Source organism: Cavia porcellus, unplaced genomic scaffold (genome assembly GCF_034190915.1).
Source record: "Cavia porcellus strain 051 isolate PalLab524CR breed Dunkin Hartley unplaced genomic scaffold, mCavPor4.1 scaffold_49, whole genome shotgun sequence".
NCBI classification, from domain to species: Eukaryota; Metazoa; Chordata; class Mammalia; order Rodentia; family Caviidae; genus Cavia; species Cavia porcellus.
This window is the reverse complement of record NW_026947532.1, coordinates 1,365,851-1,378,074: the sequence shown is the minus strand read 5'-3', so window position 1 is coordinate 1,378,074 and position 12,224 is coordinate 1,365,851. Positions and strand designations below refer to the sequence as shown.

The window sequence follows — 12,224 nt, the reverse complement described above, 5'->3', positions numbered from 1 at the left end:
CTGGAAAGGTGTGTGAAGGAGCTCTCAGGCGAAGGACAGGTGAGGCATCCAGGCTTCCCAGTGGGGTGGCACAAATTCCAGTTCCCAAGAGGAGGAGGAGCAGGAAGAGGGTGTGGGGCGTGGCCCGGCACAGTGCGGTGGGAGTCATGGAACCACACACGGCAGGTCCAGCGTGGAGTTTGAGAACAAAGTCAGCCTGAGCAGAGCCAATTCTGCTGGGGGCTTCCCAGGAAGGGGTGCTGGGAGCAATGCCCCAGGGTGCATGTGCATGTGCTCCTGTGGACTATCTGGGCCGCAGCTCAACCCCACACATGCCTCTTGCACCAAGCACACCGCAAGGGTAAAGAGAAGGGAAGCAGAGGGCTCCGCTGGCCGCAGCATCAGCCAACTCATCAGCCCCGAGAGTCCAGCCGGAACTGGCTGCAGGGTGAGCGGGGAGGGGCCACACAGCCCCTCGAGCCTCAGGAGAAGGTGGTTGTTGGAGGCCAGCAAGGGGCGTTGTGGGAAGAGGTGGGAAAAGCCAAGAGGGTAGCCTGGCTGTGGCCTCAGTGGACATGTGGTGATGTCCTGTCCACTGGCTCATGGGGTCAGTGTCGCCCAACACCTGGTGTGGGTCCTGTGACCCTTTGCCTCCCTCGGACCCAGACCCGAGCCCCAGCACCCAGGGGTCTGCGGTCCGAGTCCGGGCTGCACCCAGGGACTTCCCCGAGGGGGGCACGTGGCCTCCTGCTCCTCCTCTCGGCTGCACAGGGAGAGGCTCGCAAGGCCAGGGCTGATCATGTGGCCATCAGCTGTCAGGGCACCGGGGTGGGGGCGCTCAGCACCTGCCTCATCTACTCTTTTTTCTGGGCGTGGGCACCACAGCTGTGCTGGCCACTGTCGGAGCCGGCTTTCTTCCCCCAGCTAGATCCATCCTGCCACCCATGGGGACGCTCCTGGCCAAGCTGCTCCTGCCCACCCTCAGCAGCCTGGCCCTCCTGCCCACCATCAGTGTGGCCGCCAAACGCCGCTTCCACATGGAGGCCATGGTCTATCTCTTCACCATGTTCTTTCTGGCCGTGAGTCTGGGCAGTGGGGCAGAGGCAGGGGTGTCTTAGTCCACGCTGGGGGAGTAGGGGAAGGGTTAGAACTGAGGAAAGAGCTCAGATGGGGTCTGGGGGTGGCGAGAGAGGGCTCCCAGGGTGCCTCCCCTCTATGGGCCTCAGTCTCCCACTCTGTGCCAGGAAGCATGAGCCCAAGCCCACAATGGCCCGGGGCCATGGTTGAGGACTATTGGGCCACTGCTGCCCCTTCCCCGGCTCCTGTCCCACCTCTTCAGCCCTAACCTCAGCCAGGGCTGGGGCAGGGGAGTAGGGCAAGCCGTGACCCTGGGGGTGGGGTGCCCGTGCACATGGCAGCCTCTCCTCGGCCTCTCTCTTGCTGTTTATGTCACCCCCTGGAGCCCAGCTCCCTCTCCTCGCTCTGCTCCGTTTCCAGGTAACTGTCATGGGCTGATTTCTGCGTCTTTTATAAAGTGGGGTGCCTGGCACCACAGCCTATGAAGAGGGTCCCCACGCGGGCCTCTTCCTCCCGCCGTGGGTCTACCCTTCTCATCCCAGCCCTCCCGGTCTCTCCCTCTGTCTCTCTGTCTCTGTTGCTCTCCCTCTGTCTTTCTCTCTGTCTCTCTCTCTGGCTCTGTCTCTCTGTCTCTGTCTCTGTCTCTGTTTCTCCATCTCTCTGTCTCTCTGTCTCTGTCTCTGTCTCCTTGTGGTCCTATCTCTCTACGGAATTCATCTCTTCCTAAACCCTTGGTCTTCATGTCTCGAGCTCTGTCCTCTGGGTCTCTTGGTTCTATCAGTTCTCCTCCAGCTGGCATCTTTCTATCTTTGTCTATCTGACATGTCTGTCAGCTCGATAATCTTCCGTCCATTGCTGCAATCTAAATCTACCTGATCATCCACCTAGTCAGTCTACCCTAACCCTGCCTAATAATCTATCAGTCACCATCTCTACCCCTGCCATCTCCCTGACCTGGTGTCCAAGACTCCCCCAGGACTCCCCCAAGGTCCACCTGCTGGGATCACAGAAGATCCCGCTCTCGGACTCCAACCCTCAGACACGCCCTCCTCAACGGCCCAGCCCCATGTGACAGGGAGCTGGGGGCGGGCGGCCACTGCCTCCTGGTGTGGCAAAGACCTGTGAAACCTCACCCAGCTCTGGTGGCCAGGCTGTGCACACATGCCCAGCCAGCAGTGTTGACCAGTGAGGCCCTTGTTTAGCACGCAGTTTGCACACTGTGTCCACAAGGCCCCTGTGCCCGTGCGGTGGGGGTCCAGGTGGGGGCCCAGGTCCCCTCCCTGATGTGGCTCTTCCTTGGTGACAGTGGCATGGCCCAGGGCTGGGCCCCAGAGGCTGGGTTTCCTGGGACTCCGCAGCTCTGGAGTGGGAGATAGCAGCCATTCCCACTGGGGCCTGGTGGCCAGGGTTCCACATCACTCCAACACCACAAGCCCTCAGCCCTTGTCCTCCCAGGTCCTGCCCTGTGCCGAGCCACTGGCTCCTTGAGGGATCCAGCCTGGGCCAGCAGCAAGGCATCTACTGAGCAAGGGAAAAGCCCAACTCAGAGCCGGGGCCAGGGACAGAGGCAGGACTCACCCTAGGGCTCAGGCTGGGCCTCCCACACATCCCAGGCACCAGCTGGGCACCCTTCCCCACCAGGCAGGGGCCACAGCTGCCCCCTTAGCTGGCCACGGCCCTACCCAATCCCCCAGAGTGGCAGGGCCAGCTGCCTCCCACAACAAATGTCCTTTGGCCTCAGAACCACAGTCTGCCCCTCCCAGAGTTCTGCCATGACACGACCTCCCCTGTGAGACACCATGCCAGGTGCTTGATCCCTGGGGTCCCCAAAGAACCCCACAGAGTTTCTGTCCCCATCCCACTAGACAGAGAGGCCCTACAGGTTCAGCCTCCCACCTAAACACCATTGCAAAGATCCATGAGGCTTGACACAGATCCGAGCGCCTATCCACCCCACAGCACCCTAACCTGGTCAGTCCACACTGAGTCACGGGGGATGCCTTGTGCCCGACCCCATCCTGCCAGAACCTCACAGCTAGATGATGCAATATGGTTCACCTCCCCCATCCCACAGTACACAGAGCTGGCCCCAGCAAGAGGAACCCAGAGCCAGGCAGGCAGGGCCCCTCCCATAAACACCGGAGCACCCTGATCAGCCCCCACCTAAAGTCCTCCTTCCCTAAGGTAACCAAGTCTGTCCTGGACCATGTCCCCCTCCTCGACTCCCTTCTTTGCCAGTGTCACTCCTCAAAGGGTGTAGCATCCAAAGCTCAGCACAGCCCTCTAGGTCTACCCAGGACACAGAGGCCGCCCCCCTCCCTGGCCCCAGTTGCTCCCCTCTGCTGATGCCTCCATAGTGCTGCTGGCCTCAGGCCACCCATGTCTGCGCCTGGCCCGTTGTGCTGGGCTGGCCTGGTCCCGTGGGGCTCCCGTCCCCCAACCTGCAGCGCCCTTCCCCCGAGCCCGGCTCACCAAGAGCCCTTGTGTGGCTCCCCAGCTGAAGCTGTCAAAATAATTATGTCATGGAATTAAACATTTCTTCAGATGACGGAGCTCGGTGTGAAGGCAGAGAGCTGTTTTCAGGAAGAAATAAGTCGCCCTTTGGAAAATCCTCCTTGGAGACATTTTGCTTCAAGAATGGCTGTTCAGACAGGGGTCGGGAGAAGGCGCAGGAAAGTGTGGGAGGCCTACAGGTGTGGCTGTGGAGGCCTCGAACGCAGGGCCAGCCACCTTGGGCCTTTCTCGGTGAGGCCCCCAGTTCCCAGGGCCCCCGCCCACCTGAGAGAGCTGCTTTGGTATAGTCTAGTGCTTCTGTGGGTCACGAGGGCCTGGGGGCACCCCGAGAAGGCCCTAGCCTGGCACCCAAAGATTGGCCCATAGGGGAGGCTGAGGCAGGAAGAATACAAATTCCAGCCCTACCCAGAAACATGGTGACTTAGTGAGACCCTCTCTCAAAATAAGGGCTGCAAAGAAGAGAGGGGGAAGGGAGGGAAAGGGGAGGGACGGGGGAAGGATGGAGGGGGAAGGGAGGGGAAGGGAAGGGAAGGGGGAAGAAGGGAGGGCGGGAGGGGTGAAGGGGAAGAGGGAAAAGGAAGAAGGAGCAGAGGGAAGACAAGCAGAGCTTGCCCAGTGAGTACCAGAAGCCGGGCACAGGACAGGTTTGGTCCCCAGGCCCTGGCGCCAGCCCTGCCCCCGTGCAGCCCTGCAATAGGACACTGCTAAGCCCTGGGCACCGCAGGCCTGAGCCCACCTCCCTCCCAGGGCGTCCCCAGGGCACCTTGAGTGAACCTGAGCCACTGGCCTTGGTGTCCCCGCAGCTCCACCATGCTTGCGCTGGGCCCGGTCTGTCCATGCTCTGCTTCCTGCGCCGAGACATCCTGGAGTACTTCAGCATCTACGGCACGGCACTGAGCGCATGGGTATCCCTCATGGGTGAGTGCCCCCAGTGCTCACTTTCCCCCATTCACCCCCTCAGGGGTCCTTTAGGGAAACGGTGCTCTCCCAGAAAGCAGCGTCCTGCCTTTCCTGCCAAATGGACTGAGCACCCGGGAATGGTGGTGCCTGCTTGTAATCCTAGTACTCAGGGAGGTTGAGGCAGGAAGATACCAAGTTCAAGTCTAACCTAGGGAACTTAATGAGAGCCTAGTTCAAAATAAAAGTGGTGGGAATATGGCTCATGGGAAGGCCCAAGGTTCAACTCCCCGGTCCTACAATCAAGCGATCAACCAAGATCGAATGGGCTGGAATTCAGAACTCTCCAGACCAGATCGGGTCGCAGGGTCACCTTTCGTGGGTACCTAAGTCTGGGCACAGCCAGGAGGGTGAGCAGTGCTCACTGCCCCAGTTTCTCCTCCCCTCTCAGCACTGGCCGACTTTGACGAGCCCCAGAGGTCCACCTTGGTGATGCTAGGCGTGTTGACCATTGCCGTGCGGACCTACCACGACCGCCAGGGCTATGGTGTGTACTCAGGCCCCATCGGCACCGCCGTGCTCCTCATCGCGGCCAAGTGGGTATGTGGGACCTCCTCTTCCTCCTCCTCCTCCTCCTCCTCCTCCTCCTCTTGCTCCTGCTCCTTCTCCTCCTGCTCCTCCTCCTCCTCTGGCAGGGGCCTCCTCTCCCTCCTGAGGGTGCCCGGCCCCACCCTGTCCCCAGCACTGGGTATAACTAGGTCACTTCCCTGATCAGCCTATGTCCCCCAGAGCATGCCTGTTTCCTATACATAGATGGCTTTGAAGGCAGGTCAGGGGTACCTCATTCATAGAGCAGTGGCTGGGGAGAATCTGGGGCACCTCCCTGGAGGCAGTGAGCCTTGGGCATGGTCTGACTTAGAAGGAGGGTCTGGGATGGGGCCAGTGCCACCTGAGTCCCCTGAGTACCCCAGGAGAAGCACTCGCAGCCCAGCCCAGCCCCTTCAGGCCCACCTCCCGCTGCAAGGCTGGGACACACTCAGGCAGCCAAAGTGAGAGAGGGGCCATGAAGAAGGGACACAGCCCAGAGCCGGGGGACAAGCACAGCCCTGAAGGGCCAGCTAGCTCCAGACCGGGGCCTCAGCGCAGAATGGGCCTCGGTGACCCCAGAGGGCCAGGAAGATGAGTCCCCAGAGGAGGACTCAGACCCACACCCTTCAAAACTCACCACCTCCGCACCAAGTCATGGGATGCGGGGTTTATTTTGCCATTGGGTTAAGAAAGAAACTGAGGCACAAGGCAGTAAGCACCGGAGGCAAAGCCCCGGCAGAGCAGTGAGAGTGAACCCGACTCCCGGAGAGAGCCAGCACCGTCTCCCTGCCACAGCTTGCGGAGCGGAGCGCCCCGGGCTGACCCTGAACCCGGCTGCCTGGGGGTGGTGAGAGGTCCCCACTAATGACTACTGAGGAATTTGTAAACACAGACACCCCTCTGATAAAGCCCCATCTGGCCGCCAAGGGTCGCTCCTTGCCACTCTTGGCCTGCTCTGAACCTCTGAACTCGGTTGGGTTCTAATTAGCCAGGACAGAATTCACTCCTGGTCCCCTCTGGGTTCCAGGAGGCTCCTGAGGCCTGGGACTGGCAATGGCGGCCGCCATCCCCCGCGTCTGGGCTCAGGCTGGGCTCCCAGGACGGCCAAGTGGACCATTTATCTTAGATGTTTGAGGGCTGCTACTTCCTGGAATGTAGATGGGTTTTTCTCCCAGCCTCATTCCTCTCTGGAGAGCTCTGGGGCCACAAATGTCCTTGGGGAGCAGAAACAGAGAGAGCTAAACCCAGGTATGGTGGTACCCGCCTGCGATCCCAACCCATGGGAGGCTGAAACAGGAGGATTGCCACCCTGGGCTACATAATGAGACCTGGTCTCATAAAAAGAAAAAGAAATAGAGAGGTGGGGATCAGGGGCTCCCAGGGGCAGCCTGGTCCCCTTCTTGGGCTCTGGTGCTGTCACCACAGGGCTAGCCAGCCAAATGGTATCCCTGAGATTGGGGCTCCATGGCCTGGCAGAGCCCACTCCTCCAGCCCGAGCCAGGCCTCAGTGTCACCTGTAGGCTACAGTGAGCCCCAGACACTGGAAACCCAGTGAGCTCCGTGTCAAGACTCACGGTGGCAGAACCTGCCAAGCCGAGAGCTGGCCGTGCGAACCCCTCCCCTCGAGGCATGGGCCATGGAGTGCTGCCCTGGGTCCCACACTTACACCCCAGGGGAGTACGCGGCAGCTTCTCCTGCCTGTGTCCTGGAACAGCTCCAGGGCGGGGCCTGCGGTTACCCCGTCATCCCTGTGCTCCCATCTTTGCAGGTTCCACCCCTGCAGAGCCTGGCTCAGGCATTGCCACCCCCAGAGCCAGGGTCCTGGCCCAGGAGCTCCCCTGATACTTTTCAGGTGGCCACTTGCTCACTATAGTCCCCTGGCCACCACCTCTGCCCTGGGGGACTGTGACAGTCCCCTCAGGGCTCCCTGGAGGGGAGTGAGTACTTGGGCACAGTGTCCCAGAGATCTCCAGCCAGCTACTGCTCCTGCCTCGCCCAGAGCCTCCACTGGCCACGCTGCCCATGCAATGCAGTAGGGGTGGCTGGAGTGGGGGGTGGTGGGCATGCCAGCCCACAGCTGGATGGCAGTGCCCTTCCAGCCCCAATGCTAGGCTGTCATCCCTCTGCCCACAGCTGCAGAAGATGAAGGAGAAGAGGCGCCTCTACCCCGATAGGAGCGTCTACACCCAGCAAGTAGGCCCTGGCCTCTGTTTTGGGGCTCTGGCCCTCATGCTACGCTTCTTCTTCCAGGTAGGACCAGGCACGGAGGGGCCAGTTGGTCACCCAGCCACTCTGCCTCACCCCTTGCACCATGGACATTGCCTGCCCCAGCGCCACCAGCATCATGCCGGGCATGGACATGCAGGATACAGAGGGAGGAGGAGGAGAAAGGGGAAGGGAGTGTGGGAGATGGAGGGGTCTCCAAGTCCTCCTGCTTGGTGGCCTGCAGTGTAGACTCCCCGTGCAGTGCTGTCCAGTGGCAGGAAGACCACCGCAGCCAGTAGGGCACGCAGGGGCCCTGGAAGACTGGCCGGTGGGGCCAAGCAGCAGACCTGTGCCCCTGTCCCCTGCAGGAGTGGGACTACACCTACGTCCACAGCTTCTACCACTGTGCCCTGGCCATGGCCTTCGCCCTGCTGCTGCCCAAGGTCAACAAGAAGGCTGGCGATGCGGGAGCCCCGGCCAAGCTGGACTTCTCGACCCTCTGTTGCACCTGTGTCTGAGGGTGCCTGCCCAGCCCTGCCCCACCCTCACCCAGTGCATCTGGGCGCAGCAGTCTTTCACATCCCCAGGGGCTCCAGACATTGGCATGGGGTCACCATACCCAGGACACACACCTCTTAGTCCAGTCTCAGCCTAGCACCCCCCCCCACCCCAAGGGGCATCTCAACCACCCCAGGGCCATGTCTCCACCAGGCTCCACTGTTTTCTCATGACATCCATTGTCACCACTTCCATCCCCTTCTCTAGGCTGTGAATGTCCCCACGGGGCCAGCTGTGCCCAGGCTGGGGCCTGCCTCGCACCCCACACCCCCACTTGAGACCTGGCCTCGTTAACAGTCAGGAGCGCCCTGCCACCCACCCACCACCTTTCCAGAACTTAATTCAAGTCCCCAGGAGAGCAGTGCACCCTCCTGCCCACTCCTCAGCCAGGCACTGGTGCCCACAGTGGACAGGCAGACCCCAGCTCCGTGCTCAGGAGGCAGGCCCTACCCTGGCCCTCCACGTCCTCCATGCTGCCTTGTGGCCCAGCGTCCAACCCTGGCATGGACGTGGCTGGGGCAGTGCCCGGGAGCTGCAGCTCTGCTTAGGCCAGCGGGCATCTGGCTCAGCAGGGGGCAGTGGGGAGGCCCTGTCTGTGACAGCTGAGGGGTGGCCATGGCTCCCAGACGTCACCTCAGAGGCCCCGCTGCCTCCCCAGACTCTGCTCATCCGTCTGCAGGAAGTCACCTACACCTGTCTGGGGCTTGTTTGTGTTTCCAGATGGCCATTGCAGTTGCAGCTGCCCATGTCCATTCCCCACCCAGCAGGGCGGCCGCCGATCTGTCCTGAAGTTGCCTCCTGTGGTCCCCTCCCCAGGCCCACCCGATTCTCAGCAGCTGCCCTGCCACCTCCCTGGTGACCCAGGCCCCTACCTCTTATAGCACTGCCTGGCCTGGCCCTAGTGTCAGGTTCCGGGCTCTGCCGGCCTTGGCCTCTGGCGCTGCCAAAGCCACACAGCACTGGCTACAGTTCCCCCATTCTCGGCCCTGACCTGTCCCAGGGCCAAGACAGCAGCCTCATGCCTGGGCCATGAACCCACAGCCAGGGGCTGGAGGAGGGACACACAACACGCACCATGGGTCCAGCACACGGAGATGCATGGCTTCCCACCCCGGCTGCTGTACCTCCCCTGGCTTCCACTCCCATGCACATGCACATACCACATAGACACACGCCACACACCCTGCATGCAGGTGCACAATGCAGCTAACCGGTACCCTGCAACCAGCCCCTCAGACCCATCCCTCGTTCACACCATGTAGACCACTGAGCCATGGATGGGTGGAGCTGGGCTCCAGCCCTCCAGAAGCAGGTGCCTGAGGAGCAACCCTGCTCCCTCCACCCCCCAGTGCCAAGCAGGTGGCACTGCCTGACTGCCTGGCTGCAGGGCCACAGCACCCGCCTCCCCGGCAGCAGCCTGATTCACGGAGCCGTCCGGGAGTCCTGCCAATACTGTAAGTCATTGAAGGTTAGGAGCCACGCTCCAGCCCTTGGCCCCGTCTACCACAGCCCCCTCGGGCCCCAGACTGGGCCTTGTCCCCCAAGGCAGGGGCAGATCGTTGCCAAGGGCATTGAGCAGGTGACAGTGACCATGATCTCCCCAGTTTCTAGCTGTGTCCTCCTTCAGCAGCCTCAGATACTGAGGCTCACTGTGACATCTTGGGGCTCAGTATCTGAGAAGGACAGGAGGGCCCAGAGAGACAGAAGGGGAGGGCAGGTAGGGATGGATCCCCAGCTCCCACAAGACCCAGGGTCCATAACTGGCAAGCAAGGACCCTGGACACCCGCTCCTGAGTCCCAGTGTGGTGGAGCCCTGGGTCCCCATGTCCCAGAAGGGACAGAATGGTCTCAGGGTCTCCTCTGCCAGCTTTGGGCTCTGGGCAGAACTCCCTTTCCCACCTGACCCAAAGGGGACTGGGAACTTGGGGAGTTTGGGACAGTGGCTCTGCATGTCCAGAGTCCCAGGAGGGAGCTTGCTGGATGGTGGGTAGCAGCTGGTACCAGAGGGCAGCCAAGGCCTCCAGGGCACTGATGTTCACTGCCTTTCAACAGCCACTGCGCAGGCAGGGCTGGGACAGAGCCAGGCCTCATCTGGGCTTCAAGTGCCCAGAGGAAGATCCGAAGGCGGAGCGTGCCCCACACAAAATCACATTTGTGGGCAACGAACCGACACTGAGAAACGCCCTGCCGTGTGTCTGATGTGCAGGTGTGTTCTGGGGCCCTTGGTCCTGCCCACGCATCGTGGCTCTGGACTGTGCAAGACAGACCCAGGAGGGAAGGGAGTCACGCTGCACCTTGGTAACCTGGGTTAAACCCGAGGACAGAGGTGGCGGCCTTGCCGTGGGGACACTGGTGGCCCGAGGCTGCACTCTTCCTCCCAGCCGAGTGCCTTACTAAATGGAGGAGTTGGGCACAGACCCTAGCATGGCTTCAAAGGCCCAGGTCCCTCCTATATCAGGGCCCAGGGTTGCCCCGCCCAGCGTCGTGTGCCCCGTGCCAAGCCCACACCACACCCCTCCTGCCACAGTGCGGGGCCGGCGCATGGCCTACCTCAGGCAGGCAAGCGCGGAGAGGCATTATAAACATTTACAATGGCGTAGACAAAACAGTCTATTGTGGTGCCCTGCCTGCCCCCCAGCTGGCAGGAGGCTGGCAGGGCTGTCAGGCTGGCGGGGCCGGGCCAGGACGGCCCTGAGCACGCGCGCGCGCACAGAGGTGTTTTCGTCTGAAGCTGAGCTGTGGCCTTTGTCGTGTCCTCAGCCCTCCCTCGGTGCTTGAAATTTCCTGTCTCTGTTATTCTCCTCTCCAGGAAGACATCTGAAACCCAAAACTTTTATTGCCCCTTTTAAAAGGTCTTTATGGCTCCCCATCGACTTCCGAGTAGCCTGTCTCGCTCCATCCTGCTCTGCGGAGCTGGGATTGTAGTTAGGAGCAGCATGCTGGGCGCCACCAGAGGAATGCGCCCTGGTCTCACTGGCCAGCAGGGCAGGGCAGGCCCCAGGGGCTTGACCAGGGAGGAGCCAGGGAAGGGGAGGAGCTGCGGGAGGGCAGACCTGGGTGTCCGTGTCAGCCAGGACCCTGTGCCACCTTGGCTGGCCGGTGCCCTGACTGTGGCAGCAGAGGATCTGTGCTCCCAGACAGCTGCCTGCCCGCCTACCTGGCAGGGTTGTGTCACCTGGACCCTCTCTGCCACCTGTACTCCTCAGCCTTCCCTTCCATGAAGCAGCAGCCTCGAGAGGTGGCCCCATGGGCGCCTCAGGTGAATGAATGTATTAGGAAATTAAAATTGCAGAAAAAAGATGTGGAGCCAGGACAGGGCTCAGCGTGGGCCAGGGAAAAGCCTTGGGACTGCGAGGCCTGAATTCCAGCACTCCCCAGCAAGCTCCTCACATCCCCCAGGGACCCTCCCAGATGCCCATCTGTAACAGTGCCCACCTTACATGATTGTTGTCATCAAGACTAAATGAGATGGTTTCGGACCTCAGTGCTGTGTCTGTAAAGCGACATTGTAAATGGTGCTCACTCCTACCTTCATGATCTTTGGTTGAGGGCACAGAAAGAGAGTTCTGGGCCTGTAGAAGGTCATTGCCACAGGAGCTGCCCCCTCCTAGGGCACCAGCACCTCCACTGTCGGGGAGACATCACACCGATCCTGAGAATGGAGCATGGTGCAGAGGGCCAGGCGGGCAACCTAGAAGAAGGGTCAGGCATCCTGCACCTGTGCTGCACCCAGGATGGTGCCGCAGCTCCACAGCCCTGGGCCTGGCTGGGCCCTGCATCCTGAGCTGTCCCAACAGCCTGCACATTTCCCGGGCAGCAAGAACACACATGTACCACTGCCCCGGTGGAGACAGGAGGCCGCTGCCTGGCCTCTGTCTCTGGCATTGGCTCTGCGTGGCCTGGCTCCCATCCATCTGTGGTCTGTGGTCACCTGAGGCCATGCAGAAGGAAGATGACCTCCTGCCCTTCGGAGGAGCCGTGGACAGAGCAGCAGGCGGGCTATATGCTGTGGCCTTGTATAGGGAAGGATAGACAGGTCCTCCTCGCCCAGCATCAGGTCCCCAACCTGACCTGAAAGGCGGGACACACGAGCCACAGCCCCAAGGGGCTGGATCCAACAGCACCTCAGACCTCAGCCTGCAGGCACAACCAAGATTTTAGCCAGCCTGGCAACAGGTGGGGACAGAAAGCTCCGCAGAAGGTGCTGCTCAGGACACTAGGCAGGAGGGGACCGCAGTCCAGGGAAGACATATGAGGTCCCCATCCATGGTGGGGCCATGCAAAGCTATGAACAGGCCAGGTTCCAGGGTCTGAGGGCACTGGGTGGGGTCTAGCCACCTGCCCTTTGGGCAGGAATGGCCCAAAGGGCAGTGGAAGGAGCCGGAAGCCAGAGTCTGAGATTGGGC

The 12,224-nt window shown here is 61.4% G+C and overlaps 2 protein-coding genes across 3 annotated transcripts in view; one reads left to right on the top strand and one right to left on the bottom strand.

Annotated features, from left to right (window-relative positions):
• Adamtsl2 (ADAMTS like 2) overlaps positions 1–12,224 on the bottom strand; it is a 57,902-nt gene that overhangs the window by 36,068 nt on the left and 9,610 nt on the right. The gene's annotated exons all lie outside the window — the stretch shown is intronic.
• On the top strand, positions 819–11,302 carry Mymk (myomaker, myoblast fusion factor). 2 transcript variants are annotated; one of them, XR_010045931.1, is made up of 6 exons: positions 819–1,058; positions 4,374–4,488; positions 4,919–5,067; positions 7,189–7,305; positions 7,629–9,272; positions 9,871–11,302. XR_010045931.1 is itself a non-coding variant. In XM_003473140.3 (5 exons), exons 1-5 carry the CDS (start codon positions 924–926, stop codon positions 7,776–7,778), a joined length of 666 nt encoding a protein of 221 aa, XP_003473188.1. In that variant the 5' UTR covers positions 819–923; the 3' UTR covers positions 7,779–11,302. The 2 variants fall into 2 exon arrangements, 1 of the variants encoding a protein (XP_003473188.1); XM_003473140.3 differs by having other exon boundaries at positions 7,629–11,302.